The following is an 18175-nucleotide window of genomic DNA, read 5'->3' on the forward strand; positions in this document are numbered from 1 at the left end:
GGCCCATGAGTTTAGTAGAGCCCCACAGATGATCTATCAGTGCAAAGAGCGCAGCCATGATGGCACATGCAGACCTAAAACCTGGCAGGAAGAGATCCGCAATATCCGAGGCAGGCAGATAATGCTGGAGATTTTCCACCATGTCTTTCTCAATAACTTCCCTGGAGTGAAGGGCCCAAGCCCAGACAGTAGCAGGTGAGCTCACTACTGCTGTTGGTTCCTTCAGCACAGGCAGACTGGTGTGTTGAGGGGCTGACAGCATCTGACTTCTCTCAGGGGGGCACTGGTGATCTCTGAACAAAGTGGGCTCAGATACTCTGCTGCTCATCAGTGGGGAAAAGTTAAGCCACCAACTTCAATGCTGTGTGGGCACGGGTGGGTTTCACTCCTTTACCTTGTGGCTGCCTCATTCACACAGACTGCCTGTCCAGTCAGTTCAAGCTCTTGCGAAAGGAAATGTGATTGTAACCTGCCTGTTCACACTAGGCTGTGCTTCTGGAAAATTGAGGTTGGCGGGCAAAGAGAGGAGTAGCAAGATAGAAATGGGGGAGGGTATAAACCCTATTGAACTCATTCTGGAAAACATAGGCAGGGTTGTCATAGTTCAGATAACTGCACCTTCTAAGCAAGCACATTTATTCTTAAGGTGGAAGCATCACAGAGAAAAATGTATTAACAGTAAAGGAACCTACACACATGCTAAAACGGTTAGCAGAGGGTCATCCCAACTCCAACCTTGGGCTCTGGTCAGCGTCAACCCTTCCAATCCAGGATTGGGCTACGCCCTTTTGGACAGAAGGTCCTGTCTGTTTGCTGGATCAGAAAGAAAGTCCCGAGTCAGTTAAACTTGAGCTATTTATCCAAAAATCAGTTGTCTGTTGGTCTCTGGAGAATCCAGTTTGAACTAGTACCTGTAAAGGTCCTCAGGAGGTAGTACCTCTCTGGTGGGGTTACAACCTGCTTAATTTGCCTTAATTACCACCCACTGGTTTTAGTTCCTGGAGGAGCCATGGCAGCCCTTCCCCATGGGAGTAGAACACCATTGTACATGAACCATTAATTTAAAGCAATGGACCCCAAAGAGACAAACTTAATTCAATAAGCTCTCCCGAGGATATGCAGGAAATTGCTGTATGTGTCACGGGGGTCTAGTCTGACAACACTATAGTGGAGCTGGGACATCACTGACTTAGCTCAGAGAAAGCTAAACAACCCACTGGATAGGCCAGTTTGGTGCTAACGACCATGCCTGCCACACTGAAGGAAGATGTGTACATGGGAAGAGGCTATTATATTGTATAGGAGGGAAAAGTGCTGTGTATGGCTGAGTGTGGGAGGGTCTAGCATCAGGGAGCGGGAAGCTCTGGGTGTGTCTGGAGGAGGGGCTTTTATATGAGAGAGAGAGCTGTCTGTGTCTGTGTGTGTGCACGTGTGCACACAGACGCTCACACAGCTACAAAAGAAAATGGAGCTCTCTCTGTGTGCGTGAGTATGGAGAGATGTGTTAAATGGCAGAGGGAAGCCTATGACCTCTTCTGCGATGCTCCCCACTGGCATCCGTAGAGGATTTCCTAGCTATTCAAAGGGCAAGAGTTCCTCACAATCTCTTTCTTTACTGACTTATTCCCAACTCCACCCCACCCCACCCCACCCTCTTGGGGGTGATGCGCTGAATTTAGAAGTGGGGAGCGCCCTGGCAAATACATCATGTCAGATTGGAGGGAGGTCTCATGGGGTTCCCCAGGGATCTGTTCCGAGTCTGGTGTTTAACATCCTTATTAATAACCTGGATGTAAGAATAGAGAGCGTACTGATCAAATTTGCAGATGACACAATGCTGGGGGGTTGCCAACACTTTGGAGGATATTGCTAGAATTCAGAGGGATCTTGATAAATTGGAGAACTGGGTGATAGAGGACAAAATGAAATTCAACAAAGACAAATGTAAAGTGCTACACTTAGGGAAGAAAAAACAAATGTACAAATACAGACTGGGGGAAATCTGGCTTGGCAGCAACACTGCTGAGAAGAATCTGGGAGTTGTCATAGATCACAGCCTCAACTTGAGTCAGCAATGTGATGCTGTTGCAAAAAAAGCAAATGCAATTTTAGGTTGCAGTAACAGAGGCATAGCATGTAAGACACGGGAGGTGATAGTACCGCTCTCCATGGTGTTGGTTAGGCCTCAGCTGGAGTACTGTGTCCAATTTTGGTCACCAATGTGTAGAAAGGATGGAGAGAAACTGGAAAGGACCCAGAGGCAGGCAACAAAGATGATCAAAGAGATGGAATGCAAGCCATATAAGCAAAGGCTGGAGGAACTGGGTATGTTCAGATTGGAAAAGAGGAGATTAAGGGGGGGAATATGATGGTGGTCTTCAAATACTTGAAAGGCTGCCATAGAAAAAGATGGAGAAAAGTTGTCCTGTCTTGCCACAGACAGCAAGACAAGAGGCCATTGGTTCACACTGCAGCATAGCAGATTTAGATTAAATCTCAATGTCGTGTGGTATACACCCCCCGTCCTCCTTTGGGGTGGGGCGGGGTTGTGATACCACCACGGTTACAGTCTACCAGACTTCCCTTGTGTTGAAAGTGGCACGGCCTAGCGGCCAGAGCCAATTACAGTGGCCCTCAGGCACCAGAAGGCATGGGCCTTCCGACTCCACTGGGCCCCAATCCAGGGCCCTAACAGTGGCAGAGTGGTCCACCACCTGGTCAGGGGGAAATCCTACTGAAACACACTGACCTCATGCAGGTGGGAGATACCACTTGCTCACCCTCCCTGGGTGGCTTCCTAGCATTCTTCCTGAAGCTGTAGTCCATGGGGCATTGAGGTCTCCATGCTCCTCAGCGCAGGTAATTCCCTGGAGCTCTGTTGGCCAGAGATCTTTTCCAGTCCCAATCTCAGGATCTCCGGCTCCTGCAGGCAAGGACTGTGGCATCTGTTCAGCTGGAGCCTTTTCCAAAGGACCTTCCTCTCCGGCAGTCAGCCTAGAATGAGCTGGGTTGCTCCCTTTTATACTGAGGCAGCAGTTGGAGCATGCCCAGCACAGTCTACGGGGTGGGACTTCCGCCGCCCATAGCATGGGTTAACCTTTTCTTGGCCAGTGCGGGGTATGCACACCCCGTGACACCCAGAAAACACTTCCTAAGTGTAATCCTAGTAGGACAATGGAACAGACGCCTAGGGAGGTTGTGGAAGCTCCTTCACTGGAGGTTTTCAAAAGGAGGCTGGATCGCAGTCAGTCTTGAATGGTTTAGACACAACAAATCCTGCATCTTGGCAGTAGGTTAGACTAGATGACCCTTACGGTCCCTTCTAACCCTGTGATTCTACGAGGAAGGCAGCACCAGGGCAGGAGAGGAAATGGATCAGGAGGTTTCAATGAGACGCAATAAACAAACAACCAGGCACGTAACACTGCACTTGTCATCTTCTAAACACTCTGCCCACAGGTGACTAAAGAGACAAAATTGAGCAAAGGGGGATTATGCATGAATATCAAGAAATATTTCCCACCTGCGACCTCTGTTAGAGGGGGGAAATCAAGCAAGACCCACCTCTACAGGCCTTTAAAACGGGACTGAACAAAGCCTCAGGGACTATACTGCAGGAAACAACCTGCCCTGCTCAGACCAGGGCAGGAACATGATGTGACCTACTGGATCTCTTCCATCGCTAAAGGCTCCATGCCTCTGACAAGAGCTGATCATTTCCATGTGCCTTTTCCCCTTTAAGGGCACTTCGGGCTGTAACTTGAGAAGATCAAGTGGGGAAAAAGAAAGAAAGAAACTCGGCTGAGTTTCTCCCTCCTCCTCCGCCCTTCCCATGCAGGCAGCAGCCACGTCACCCAGCCTGCACTGGGACAGCTAAGCAAGCTCAGACTGGGAGGGACATTCTGGGGGACAATCCCCTACTTTGCACTGGCACACAGGGGAGGAAGAGGGCCGTAGGCAGATCATAGAGTAGGTAGAAATTGTGTCTGATAGAACAGAGATTAAATATACCAGGAGGAAGAGCGAGGGGACCAGTTTATTCTGGAGGTAAGAATATCACGGGAGAAAGTTTTTATACTAGGAAAGAGAGTTTACTCATCTGCCAGGAGACAGGAACAGGGGACTCCATACTCACAGAGAAAGAAAGTTTAATTGGAAGAGAGAGTTTAACTGATCTGGGACAGGAAAGGGAAAAGATTCACTGCAGAGTTTTACCAGGTAACAGAGAGAATCTCTTGGGAGAAACCAATAGAACTCCCCAAGCCTTCCCTCCTCTTCAAAACTGCACTGATTCATTTGCCGCAGGGAAGTTCTTGGAGCAATGAATATATTCCGGATCCTGGGAGATGTCTCCCATTTGCTGGCTATGATCATATTGCTGGTCAAGATCTGGAGATCCAAGTCCTGTGCTGGTGAGTTTTCTCCCTGACAATTTGTGTGTGTGTGTGTGTGAGAGTGAGCGTGAGAGACCGTGTCGAGATGAGGCAGGGGCAGTGAGTGGGGAAAATCAATGGCTTGCAAGTTAGTGACACTCTGTGCCCTCCCTAACTGGGTTTCTAGGGAGCATTAAATCTCCCTCTCTCCATCGCACCCACTCTGCCATCTCACTACCTCTTCCCCATCCTCCTTCTTCCCCACTTGTGGGTCCCCCACTTTTTTGGTGGGCCGCCCTGCTGGGACCCTTCCACACACACACAAAGGGGCCAACAAAGCCATCCTGGCTCAACATTATTTCCATCAGAGGGCGGGACAGGGATGTGATTGGGAGGAGGGTGTTGGGACGTGGCAAAAAGCATCAGCTTTTAGCACAGGTGCTTATCTTGGGGTGGCGATAACACGGGAGTTGTTCCTGGGGGTGGAGAATGGCAGGGAGGGATTAGCAAGCGTGCAGCTGTAAAAACCTTTCCAGGCGAAAGAAACAAAAAGAGAGGCTATGAGGCATCCCTGCTAAAGGTGTGTAACATTACAGGACATAAATGGCTGTCCCTCCCCTTAGGCCGCATCTGCTGGCCAGATGATGCAGAGGAGCTGTAATAATACTTTGCACTTTCTCAGCATCTCAAAACACTTTACAAACCTTCCTTTAGCCTCAACCCCCTGTGGGGAAGGAGGAGGGTTATCTTCATTTTACAAATGAGGAAACCCAGGCAGAAAGGGATGAAGTCATTTGGCCAAGGTCACCAAGTGAGTCAGTGACCGAGTTGGGAACAGAACTCAGCTGTAGGGTCCTTTCCCCTTCTCCAAGTGCTAGGCTATGGGAGCTAATAGGGAAAGAGGCTGAACTGAGAGCCCCGTCGCCTGGAGTCTTTTTTTCATTATCCTTCACAGCAGGGACATCACAGGTGGAAATAATGCCAGTTTCCCTCCCTACCCCAGCCTCTTCCTCAGTGTACCTCAACTTTGCCCCAAGTTCACTGGTGACTGAAAGCTATTACCATCTGTGGGCTGGGACCCAATCTCTCAGCCAGTTTGCTACCAAGGCAGATGTTGCACAAAATATCACCAGTGCGAACAAGATGGAGGGGGAGAGAAGGGCATACTCAGAAGAACCAGGATTGAATGGGGCATGAAAAAGGACCATCCTCTCACCCCAGAGCTGTGCCCTGCAAGGCAAGCCTGTGAGGTGGTGTCAGGGGAATCCTGCACTGCCACTGCCCACGCAAGATCTGTTCTGTCAATCTGGCTCGTTTTGCCCATGCCAAGCTCACTTAACACAGCCCAAGATAAACGGTTTTAAACACATTGGCTCTATTGCAACAAAATCCTCCCACCATCTCTTCTCCCTATTTATTCCATGTAACTCTGCCCCTGCACTGCTTTGATCTAGCACAAGGTGGTTAATCATGCTCTGAGCACTCCCCTAGTTCAGGAAAGATATAGGTCAGGGCAAAGTGGCCAGTCACTGACCAATGAATGGCCCAGCCAGCCATGAGCTCCAGCATGCTAGTTAGGCAGAGAGGGAAGACATGGATCTGGTAGGATATTAATAGCAATAGCTATTTACTGTCCAAATCAATTTTGCATTTTAGTTCAGTGAACTAATTTGACTGCATGTGTAGCTGCTTTCCCAGGTATCACAGGGGCAGCAGGTGGGGATCCCTCTCACTGGAAGGAGTGGCTGACCACCCACTTTGTATAACAGCTATTGTCCTACAAACACACCAACAGAACCAGATAACAAGGCTGAAGGATTTTTTGTCCTGAACTGTTACTTAGTAGAGAAGATACCTTGATACAAGATAAGGGGGCATGTGCATGGGGAGTTTTCAACAGCCGTGTCTTCAAACCTTTCCTCTCTTACCTGTCTTATCTCCCATTGCTTCCCCTGATGTGTAGGTATCTCCGGGAAGAGCCAGATCCTTTTCACCCTTGTCTTCACAACCCGCTATCTTGACCTGTTCACCACCTTCATCTCAGTCTATAACACCGTGATGAAGGTAACGGCAGGGAGATGCTGCAGGAGCCCCACTGCAAGAAACCCCATAGGTTCCTCATTGTAGTTACTTGGGGGAGGTGATAGACCAGAGGTGGACAAACGTTTTGACCTGAGGGCCACACTGGGGTTGCAAAACTGTATGGAGGGCCAGGTAGGAAAGGCTGTGCCTCCCCAAACAGCCAGGCCCCGCACAGCCAGGCCCCCCCCCCTCCTACTTCCCACCCCCGACTTCCCCCCCCTCAGGACCCCCAACCCATCCAATGCCCCCCTGCTCCTTGTCCCCTGACCACCCCCCCGGAACCCCACCCCCTATCCAACCCCCCCCCCGCTCCTGCAACCCCCGCCCCTATCCAACCCCCCCTGCTCCCTGTCCCCTAACTGCCCCCTCCCAGGACCCCCTGCCCCTAACCTCCCCTCTGGGGCCCCACCCCCTATCCATCCGCCCCTGTTCCCTGTCCTCTGACTGCCCCCTGGGAGTCCCGACCTGTATCCAACTCCTGTGCTCCCCGCACCTTTACCATGCCACTCATAGCGTCAGGACTGGCAGCCACGCTGCCCAGCCACAGCCAGCCATGCCGCCGTGTTGCCCGCGCAGGGGAGAGGGAAGAGCGGGGGAGGGGCCGAGGGCTAGCCTCCCCGGCTGGGAGCTCAGGGGCCAGGCAGGACGGTCCCACGAGCCGGATGTGGCCCACAGTTTGCGCACCTCTGTGATAGACATTCACCAAATCGGGATTTTAAATTTTGGAGGGAGCTTCCTACAAGACCCCCAAAATTACAGTAAACATCCCTTTGGCAGGGGAGAGATAAAACTGTCCTTTAGATTGACTATTCCTCCAATGACCGGAGACAAACGACAACAGCCCACTCACCACAGCAGCTCCAACAAGCGGATTCCACTGCCCCACTAGTGCCTACCAAATCCAGAATCAGGAAACCGGGATTCAAACCTGGGTGTCCTGCACAGTAGGAGTATTAATACCTTGGAGCACCAGGCCAACACCTCCTGTCAAGCCTAAAGTAGCAAGAGAAAAGACCTGGCAGTACAGGAGCAATAACTCCTAGGGTCACGTGGCCTAGGCATTGCAGCATCCCCAGGCGGGAGAGCAGCAGAGATGGGAATCAATCCTGGGTCTTCCAGAGGGCAGTCCAGAGCAGTAACTTCCCTACCACCAGCAACTTAAAAGAAGGACTTGAATTAGGCAAACAAGCAAGTCAGTCCCTTTTAACTGGAGAAGACAATAGGATGTAAGACAAATGTCTTTCAAAAGAACTTTCCTCCTCTGCAGGTCATTTTCTTGGTGTGTGCCTACATCACAGTGTATATGATCTATGTGAAGTTCCAGAAAACATTTGACAGAGAGCATGACTCCTTCCGTCTGGAATTCCTCTTGGTCCCTGTCACAGGCTTGTCATTTCTGGAGAACCACAGCTTTACCCCCTTAGAGGTAAGGAAGTATAAAAATGGAAGAGACAGGAGGGGGAAAAAGAAGGTGATAACCACTTAGTGAAAACTAGTTGGGATTTAGCATGATCAACGGAGCATGGAAGTAAATTTTGTGAAGAAAGGGGCCAGACTGGCAGTCTTTGGAGACAGACTCTTTGACAGACAAGACAAACAGCTGTTCAAGTTTCTGCAGCCTCATCTCACTCATGGCTCAGTCCTGACCTGGAGGTGCTACACCTATAGGTTCATTCTCCATGACTCAATCCAATTTTCGGTCTTTCAGCTATTACTACTAACGAGGAAACCAAAAAACCAATGAGTATAGTGGTTTTCAGGATTGAGCCTCCCCCTTCACAAAGAAATGAATTGAGACTGGCACCTGCATTCAACAGGGCACATTTGATTAGGTAAAGGGCCAGTAGGAACAGCTGAGTTATGTATTTAAACACTCTCCTTCTCCCACCTCAAGATCTAAATGATTCAGACCCATCAAATTGGGCATTGTCGGCCTACGCAAACAGAGTAGCACTGTTCCCCTCATCCTCCCTTTCCCCCTATTATTTGCTTTGCTTACTTGTTACTTCTGGTCTTAAAATAAGTTGAAAGCTCTTTGGGGAAGAGACAGTTTGTACCATGCATCAGCACAACCCCTGATTGTGCTGATGAGGCTCTGATTCCAGATTGAAGCCTTTGAGGGCTATTGAAATTAATTGGCCCATAAGATTCTCCTCTGAATTGTTTCCTTCTTCCCACAGATCCTCTGGACTTTCTCCATCTACCTGGAATCAGTGGCCATCCTTCCTCAGCTCTTCATGATCAGTAAGACAGGGGAGGCAGAGACCATCACGACCCACTACCTCTTCTTCCTGGGTCTCTATCGTGCACTCTACCTTGCCAACTGGATCTGGCGCTACCACACAGAGAATTTCTATGACCAGATTGCCGTGGTTTCTGGGGTGGTACAGACCATCTTCTACTGTGATTTCTTCTATCTCTACGTCACTAAAGGTAGGTAGGGAGCTGGACTGAGGGTGAAAGCAGGAAGGAAAGGGGTATATTCAACTCAGCTCCATAAGCAGGCTAGAGTGGGGATGGAAGGTAGGCATTTGACCATCTTCATAACTACCCTTAAAACAAGAGGTATTGTAGCAGATTGCATTTGTTTTCACCCCTCTTCAGACTTTCAATCTTTCAAAGGCTACAGTTACATACCAAACAATATTTAAAATATTATGGTTGCAAAGTCAAGCACCCAAAAAAAATCAGAAATGCCAGAATGAAGTTTGCTTGTGCAACCTAATTCAACCCCCTTGTGCAAATTCATTGCAACAGTCTTGAATTACATGAGCACATGCCCGCCCTCCCTCCCCCCCACCCCGGCCAGTGTAGGACCTCTCTCTGAGTCAGTGCAAAAGGAGGGATAGTGCTCATTGAAAGAGCAACTATTCACTATTTTGTTTGCTCCTCCTCATATAGTATGTGGCTCCAGGCCCTACTTACATCAGTGGTCGCCAACCTTTTCATGCACAAAACTTCTTGAATTTAAGTGCAACCCAGGATCTACCCTTCCCCTTCCCTGTGGCCCTACCGCTTTCCCAAATAACCCCTGCCCCACCCACTCCATTCCCCCCTCCCTCTATCACTCGCTGTCCACCACCCTCAGTCACTTTCACTGGGCAGGGGAGAGGGGTTAGGGTGCAGGCTCTGGGATGGGACCAAAGGGTTTGGAATGTGGGAGGGGGCTCCAGGCAGAGCCCGGGGCAGGGGGTTGGGGTATAGGAGGGGGTGAGGAGTGCAACCTTTGGGAAGGAGTTTGGGTACAGGAGGGAGCTCCAGCCTGGGGCAGAGTGTTGGGGTGCAGGAAGGGGTGTGGAGTGTGGGCTCTGGGAGGGGGCTCAGGGGTGGGGCAGGGAATTGAGGTGCAGGAGGGGGTTTGGGGCACAGGCTTCCGCTGGGCAGCACTTACCTCCAGCAGCTCCCAGTCCACGGTGCAGTAGGGCTAAGGCCAGCTCCCTGCCTGCCCCGGCCCCACACTGCTCCCAGAAGCAGCCAGCATGCCCCTGTGGCCACTAGGGAGGGGGCCCATGGCTCTGTGCACTGCTCCTGCCCACAAGCACCGCCCCTGCAGCGCCCACTGGCTGCAGTTCCCCATTCCTGGCCAATGGGAGCTGTGAGGGTGGTGATTTCTGGGAGCAGCATGGGGCCAGGGCAGGCAGGGAGCCTGCCTTACCCACACTGGACTTTTAGTGATCGACTGTCAGAGGCTCCAGAATCGACCAGTCGATCACGATCAACTGGTTGGTGATCACTGCTGTACTTTGTCCAAATCCTGCTCTGCATATGCAATTAATGTCCTCATGGACTTTTCTATGGTGTTCATTGCTGCAATATTTAAGTGCTTCACAAACATTATCTTCAACTCCCCTATGAGGGGGGCAAGTATCTCCATTTCAAACATGGGGAAAATGAGGCACAGAAAGATTAAGGCCAAAATTGTTACATGTCCACTAATGTTGGGTTCCTACACGGAAGTGCTTCTGGCCTGACTTTTCAAAGGACTCTGCATTTTTATAGCATGTTATGTTCAGAGCAGAGCTAGCACTGGCTTCAGTGGGGTTGTGAATGATGAATACTTTTGCAAAGCAGAACCAAAAGTCTCAAGCTGGGCTGATGAGAAACATAAGCAGTGGCCACCTGAAATGCAGTTTAAGTGGCCTGCCTGACATCATATAGGAACTCTGGCAGAGGCAGGGATAGAATCCAACTATCCAGGTGTCACTTAACTGCCTAAACCAGAAGACCATCCTTTCTCTTGCTCATTTCTTGCCTGATTAATCCTGTACCTTCCAAGTACTGCAACAAATGAGGCAGGGGTCCTGCAAGCCCACAGCCTCCTTCACAACCCTGGTTCCTTCCCAGAGTAGGTCCATCCTGTGTACTGAGGCAGGGGCCCTGTGGAAAAAGAATACCTGTATGTGATCATGTGCACAAGGTGGGCAAATTAAAGTTGTATAGAGAACTAATTCAGGTATTTAACTTTTGAGTGCTTGACTTTGCAACCTCAAGGTGTAGTTTCCTAGGTTGTTTTTTTTTTTTTTTTTTTGGGGGGGGGGGGGGGTGAAGAATTTATATGGAACCATGCTGACCTGTGTCATCAGCAAGGGAGAGACCTTTAAATCCACAGCAAATTCTTCCTCTTGTTGTTTTATGAGGTCAAGCCACTAGAGGGGGATGAGACACGGTGCCAGTGAGTTTCTCTGATATTTGTTAAACAGCAGAGGAACGTTGAGACTCTCCAACGGTGGGTTCCATTCCAGGCTTTGGAAGAGTATATTCAGTGGTTTCAGGCCCCTTTTTCACCATCCCCTCCTTCTGCCCATTCCATTACAGCCTTTCTGTTCCCTACTGCAGTCTCTGCCCCCCTGCCTTGATTCCTCCATCCTCTGTTTCAATCAGGCTGTTTCTTCTTCTCCACACTGTTCAGGTATCAGCAGAGGAAATACAAAAGCATAAGGCCAGGTCTACACTATAAACTGTCATGGATATAACTGGTTTCAGAGTAGCAGGCGTGTTAGTCTGTATTCGCAAAAAGAAAAGGAGGACTTGTGGCACCTTAGAGACTAACCAATTTATTTGAGCATGAGCTTTCGTGAGCTACAGCTCACTTCATCGGATGCATCCGATGAAGTGAGCTGTAGCTCACGAAAGCTCATGCTCAAATAAATTGGTTAGTCTCTAAGGTGCCACAAGTCCTCCTTTTCTTTTTATGGATATACCTATCGCTCAGAGCTGTTAAAAATCCACTTCTTTGAGCAACGCAGTTATATGAACCTAACCCATGGCGTACACAGCACTATGTCGACAGGAGGGCTTTTCCTGTCAACATAGCTACTGCCTCTCATGGAGGTGGATTAACTACCTTGGCGTACATCTTCACTGAAGCACTACAGCAACACAGCTGCACTGTGACAGCGTTTTAAGTGTAGACTTGCCCTAAGAGAGAGTCTCCCATATCTCAGTGCAGAAACACCTCCCCACCACTTTTAATTGCAGGGAAGGCCCTGCTCAGCTCCTGAGGAATGACCAGTAGACTGAATCTTCAGAGAATTAACTGTAAAACTCTTACCAAGTCTCTACAGAGCATATGCAAACAGATTTTCAGACAGACACTCAAACCCAGTCAAATGTGGGTGGATTTTCATGGAAACAGCAAAAAGCACATCCCTTATACAAAGGCAACCAATGCTTTTGCCAATTTTCAAGTCCCTGCACCAAAACATGGAGACAGTAGAGATTCTCAATTAAATAGCTGCAAGAATTTCTTTTAAATTAAACATGGGCAAAACAATGCACTTTCTCCAAATCTCTTCAGAAATATCTGAAGTGTTTTCACTGAAACATTCCCAAAAGTCAGCCTAAGGCATGGGAACCTCCAGCTTGAATTAGTTTTGGAAACTTCTGAAAACAGGGTCTTTACAAAGGAAAGTGTTAGGCAACCTTAACCAAGTGTCAGCACCAGCTCTCCCTTTAATATATGCTATCACCACACTTGTACCTCGAGTGGAGGACAGCCAGCCACAATAATCCAGTTTCACTGTCCAACTCAAGAGATGGCAAACCCAAACTGATGCAGCACATTTAGACACAAGTTGTGAAATACTTGGTCCTTGTGTTCTTAGCAGACACACTTTTTGGTAGAGTTCAGGCTACAGTCCCAGGAGCACCACTCAGTGGTCCAAAGTGTGAGTCCTGACCACGTATTACATGGTTTTACACTAATTGAGAGAAATTAAGGATTTTGTAAGCGAAGAGAGTGAACCCACACGACCCAGATGGCTATGAAAGAAGGAGATAAGGTTAATTCAGAATGACTCATTTTCATCAAGAGCATTCCATTTCTAGGGCCCCCTGCCCATGTTGCAGCAGCTGTTTTCAACCAAGAACTGAATATGAATGACTCCCTCCTCTTCCCAAAGCTCCTCAGTTTTGCATACATTAATCCCATTAAGCCTGCACAATTCTTCAAGACCCTGAGGGAGGGTAACATCCAAGAACTTGGCAATAAAGGTTATATCCTCTGGTGGTGTTAGCATTTGGCACTAGACTCAGGACAAGGCATTTGGCTCTTGAAGATAAGCACGCTCTACAGCTGTCCTAGTGAATAAGGTGATGTTAAGGATGCTCTACCTGCACTAGTCCTGTGAGGCTTAAAAGTAACTCTCTCCTTGGCACACCTCTGCCACCAATAATCCCTGGTGACACCCATTCTAATTAGTTGTGAGCTGTTAACCTTGTAGATGACAATGTTATGCTTTAGAGAGCAGGCACAGGGACTTTACTGGGAAATGGTGAATTTCCTCAAATTTCATTCACTATGCTTTCTTCCTCTCCTTGCACAGTCCTGAAGGGAAAGAAGCTAAGTCTCCCAATGCCAGTCTGAAAACAGCACCACACAACACAAGAAGTTCCTGCAGATGCAGTTCCAAGGTCACAGCTTTCTTCTTCTGCCCCACCATCGACAAAAATGGCTCAGCTAAGAATCTCAACTCAGCGCCAGTAATATAGTGAGGCTTGGATGGCTGATAAGCTCTTGATCTGCTTAGGGCTTTTCCTTAAAATGTCTGCTAGTGTTTTTGCTTAAGTGAATTTTGTACTGGTGAATGGTTCTGGCTAGCGACTGAAGTCCTCTATCCTCATAGTAGATCCAGAAGTGCAAGCTTTATTCTCTCTCCTCTCTTTTCCTCCCCCCAGCCACTTCCAAAATCTGCCTCAAACCTGACCCTTTAAGGGATCACCTCAAGGAGTGAAAGTTTGTTTTCCACAGCTATTTTTCAGTCTTTCCAAGACTGCCAGCTGTAAAACAGTTGCTCAGTTCTTAGCAAACAGGTACCCAAAACACCAAAAAACCACCAGTCGATTTCATACTGGGAAACCAGGGGCAGACAGACAACTTGCAATTACTGCGATTTGTCTGCAGTGTTCTTGCAGCCATGTGATTAATGACACTTAAGCCACTATGAACTGGCAATCAAGAGGTGCAAGTGCCCATATCCCAGTCTCTCCAGGCCCTGTAATATTTTTAAGGGAACATCCTTCCATTAAAACGGCAAGGATTACATCTGAAGATCTTTCAATATTGTAAATATTCAAACATTCTGCTCTAATCAACCCCTTTCAATCACAGTCCCTGATGTTCTACAGATAGCGAGCATTTTTATTAAAATATATTTGGTTGCTGACAGACATGACTATTCCCTGGATTATTTTTTGTTATATAAAAGAGGGGTAAGTGGCGAATGGGGGTAAAACCATTTACGGTCTAGAAACAAAAATAAGTGCTCATATTTTATTGACAGTGTTTTTATTTATACCTACAAAAGAAAACAAGATGGTATCAAAAGGACAATTTACAAACTAAGAATAGTAACATAGCTCTTAGCATCCTGTCTGAACATCACAAATTTATGAATCTCTCAATTCAAGTCTTCGTTAATACAACAGGAATGTGTCCAGAGACCAGCAAAGGTGTGAAACAGAGCACTGATCCCCCACAAAAGCCACTAACCCTTCAGTTGTTGAAGGAGAAATCCACACAGTACTGTTGTTTCAGGAAGTGGGAAGGGAGGAGATGCCAGACTCATTTGACACTCCCACAAACACTTACAGATTGAGAACAATGCAAACATTAATAGATGTTAACACTGTATCAACAAGGGCTCTTTAGCTGGTATATGGAACAGAACAGCAAGCACCAGGTGAGACAGGGGGCAGGCACATGCTACTGTGCATTCAACAATCAAGTCGGGCATGAGAGAGACTGGACTGCAGCTGACAAAGTTACAATAAAGAATTGCAAGACCTCAGGATAGCTGTTTTACATCTACCCAAGTCCCTGAAGGAAGAAGTGAAAGCTACAGCACACCACAAGGCAGTTTTGGCTTTCCAGAGACCCTTCTTAAAGCCAGCTAGGCAGCGTGTCCCACCCCATGCCCTTCCACGCCCACAGAAACTCACAAATGAAGAATAGCTCCACGCTTGCTTGTGGGGGAGATAAAAGACAACAGATCAGTCAGTGCTGGGACAGTAAGAGTTCATTTGTGGCCATCACTTAAACACACAAGCACAAACATTTCTTGCCAAAGTACTAGTTAATTTTTTAAAATAGCCTCAACGTAAGAAAGATGGGGGTGTTAAGGGAGTTAGCTGTCCCCCTGACATTGTGCTGATAACCTACCTGTATGCTGCACACAAACCATAGATTCATCCCACCCCTCATACTATGTCCTAAGGGGAAGATGTCTAAAAAAAAAAGCTTTTTTTAAGCAAGCCCTCTCTCCCACAGCTATCAAATGTTCTGCTCTCCTACAGAAGGTCTGGGCTGCCTTTCAGAAGGGTTGAGATGCCTTGTTTGTGACTACTACAGACTCCCGCAATAGAAAATAAAATCACAACAAACTCTTGTAACACAAGGATTATGCCTTGCAACATCGGTATATGGCTCTGATTTCCTGCCAAGTTATCCGAATACAAGAGCAGCCAACTCTCACTATGATCTACTGCCCCAGAACCGTCTCCTCATGGTAATCACAAAGTAGACACACTTTACTATTTAAAGGGGAACACCCCCACACCTACCTTAGCCTGTAGAATAAACAAGATTGAATTAAAATGTTTACTAAATTTCCACTTTTTTCTAACATTTCCTAGAATGCTACCTACCTGCAAGGGCTGAGCTCAAAAGGGACTGCCGGGGCTGGGGAAATGCCAGGGAAAGCACTAGGCAGTCCAGGGTATGAAGGAAAAGCAGCTTCAGAATCAGGACACTAACCAGCTCTCTCCTCACCTCATGAAGAGGTGTTTCCAGTTGCGCCTCCCCCCACCCCACCAAATCCCAGTAAGTTTTAAGAGGGAAAACTTTGCTACATTTCACTCAGCACAGCAGCATTCTGAACACTCCCCAGGACCAGGTGCTTTGCTCACTAAGAATATACACAAACAGTACTGAACATAATCTTAATTCTGGTCAGTGTTTCTATGCCTTCTACTGATTAGTTATCTTGGTGACCCCAGCAATGGGAATTTGAGGGCAGAAGCTGATTTAAGAAGTCAGTAACCAGCTTCCATCCATCTGCAGATTCCATCCATTCCTGCATTTTAACAATCATTGGGAAAGTACTTCAATGGTAAATATTTCAAATAGATGTTATATTTTAACAGAAGTTCTTACAGTGATTAGATCTGGGGTTTGAGACACCAAATGAAAACAGGTTTCTGGTCTCTGACACTGGGGCTTTATTCCCCTTCTCCTTACCACAGATCATAGAACTTACTTCAGAAGGAAGCTGCTGCAATCAGGAGCTACAAAAATGCCAACCAGAACAGTTTTACACTATCTGTGGGGCAACACTCAGAATGCCTCCAAACTGAGCCAAACAAGCAAGAGTTTTCCTTAGAAGTTTACTTATGCCAGAGTACAAGCATCAATATTCAGTTATTTAAAAAAAAAAAAAAATCTTAAATCTAGAAAACAAATGAACACTGCTCCCTTGGATTTATTATGTTAAAGGAAGCGTGCCTTGACTCCCCAGAATTCCCCACCTCTCAATACCTCCTGAAATTAAGTTAGCATGTTATAGTACAGAGGCCTCCCCGGGTCTGCAGTAAGTTTTCACACACAAACCTCAGACACCAAAAAGACTGGGCTGGGACTTATCTGCTTTATACCTATTTTCTTTTAAGAGAAAATAAAAAGTTGTTCCAATTTCCTCAACATGCAAGACAACCCCCCCCACCCCCACCCCAAAAAATTTCCAGTCAATTGTGTGTGTTTCTCTGTGTGTGTGTATAGATATATATATATAGTTAAAAACCCACAAGATAAGTAATTGTGGACTGGGGGGCCATTTTTGGTGGGAAGGAGGAATTGGGATGGTGAATGCTAAATCTAACCTGCTTGAGAAAGACAACAAAGTGGGGGAAAAAAAGAAAGAAAAGAAAGAAAGAAAAGTTTCCTTTAAATGCAAGAAGTCTAGACTGGTCACCAGCAGCCAAGTGGTCTCATTTGCGTGAAGGAGGAGGGGGTGGAGGGGGGGGTGGATACTGGTATGTGGCAGTCTGTCCCATATAGCCTATCATGTTAGTGGCCGGAGGCTGAGGAAATTGTTGTGACATGAGAGGCTGCGGCTGCTGGCCTGAGCGAGCTATCCCTGCATACTGTGGTTGGGTGGCGGTTTGAGCGGTTCTCCCAGCGGTGGCAGTGCTAGTGGCAGCATAGCCAGTAGCATTGTATTCTGCAGTGCCATAACCACTTGTGCCATAGGCAGCTGCTCCATAGCTCCCTTGGGCATAGCCATATTGGCTCTGCTGCGCCCCAAAGGTGGAATTCGGACTTCCATAAGCACTGCCATAGGTTTTGTTGGCTCCATTGGCAAAACTGTCGCCACGGTCACGGTCTCTCCGGCCATCTTTTACTCCCCGGAGCCTCCGTTCACACTCATCCTGGTACATCAGGTTCGGATTGTTGGCTGAACTGGCAGCAGTACGGTAACGAGAACGACCTCCTGGTAGTGAATACAGTGGGGTTCAGTACTGTGGATAACTCAAATAAGAAAGGTCTATAAAGCACTGAATTCTTGCAATGGTTTTAATTACTCCCTCACCACTAAAGTCAACAGTCCCATGACAACAGGGCCAGAGGCCGTAAGTAACAACATTTTCAAGTGACTGGGTTGCAAATATTCCTGCACAACTTTGCCTTCTTTTTATCCCAACTGTGGATACTAAATTCAAATCCTGATCTACCCCAAGATATGAGAGAGAGCAGAACAGAAACACACTGGCAGAAATATAGCACTGACTTAAAACTGACTTGGTCAAATTTCATTTGTTTCCTTGTGGGCTGGGAGGCAGTACTCCATCCTGTAAGAAGGGAGAATGTATCAGACTACTAACTGTGGTTCAATTAGGTGGGAAGCAGGACATGGCTACAAGAAATAAAACTATTTTACCAATTCACAGAGGCCGTTCTCTGCAGGACACTGTTGCTGAGGAAAGAAATCCTATGGCTATGATTAAAACACTGAACGGCCTCCTTCAGTTAGCTAGAAGGACCCTAAGTTGGGTATGTATGCCCCAAATTAATAGATTTTATATCAAATATTTATTACTGTAAGTCTACATATAATAAGCTAGACAGCAGCAGTCTGATGTTGAGATGGTTTAATTATGAAGGTGTTTTGCTCTGCCTCTTTACACCTATCCTCCTTCAAGATGGAGCACCTATTCCATCTTTCTAA

The 18175-nt window shown here is 47.5% G+C and overlaps 2 protein-coding genes across 3 annotated transcripts in view; one reads left to right on the forward strand and one right to left on the reverse strand.

Annotated features, from left to right (window-relative positions):
* Positions 1-3821: 3821 nt before the first annotated feature.
* On the forward strand, positions 3822-16851 carry KDELR3 (KDEL endoplasmic reticulum protein retention receptor 3). Of its 2 annotated transcripts, XM_027831244.3 has the most exons (6): positions 3822-4218; positions 4306-4412; positions 6337-6437; positions 7723-7881; positions 8636-8888; positions 13280-16851. In XM_027831244.3, exons 2-6 carry the CDS (start codon positions 4322-4324, stop codon positions 13318-13320), a joined length of 645 nt encoding a protein of 214 aa, XP_027687045.1. In that variant the 5' UTR covers positions 3822-4218; positions 4306-4321; the 3' UTR covers positions 13321-16851. The 2 variants fall into 2 exon arrangements, with proteins under 2 accessions (XP_027687045.1, XP_007069156.1); XM_007069094.4 differs by having other exon boundaries at positions 3823-4412.
* DDX17 (DEAD-box helicase 17) overlaps positions 14225-18175 on the reverse strand; it is a 30972-nt gene continuing 27021 nt past the window's right edge. Inside the window, exon 13 of the mRNA XM_037881501.2 lies at positions 14225-17440. Within this exon, the coding sequence (XP_037737429.1) occupies positions 16938-17440 (503 nt within the window). The 3' untranslated portion in view covers positions 14225-16937. The remainder of the gene's footprint in view (positions 17441-18175) is intronic.

This window comes from Chelonia mydas, chromosome 1 (assembly GCF_015237465.2).
Source record: "Chelonia mydas isolate rCheMyd1 chromosome 1, rCheMyd1.pri.v2, whole genome shotgun sequence".
NCBI lineage: Eukaryota > Metazoa > Chordata > Testudines > Cheloniidae > Chelonia > Chelonia mydas.

Coding starts and splice junctions, on each gene's coding strand:
- KDELR3 (XM_027831244.3), top strand. CDS start 4,322: ATGAATATATTCCGGATCCTGGGAGATGTCTCCCATTTGCTGGCTATG. Junction 4,413..6,336: donor GAGATCCAAGTCCTGTGCTG/GTGAGTTTTCTC, acceptor CCTGATGTGTAG/GTATCTCCGGGAAGAGCCAG. Junction 6,438..7,722: donor TCTATAACACCGTGATGAAG/GTAACGGCAGGG, acceptor CCTCCTCTGCAG/GTCATTTTCTTGGTGTGTGC.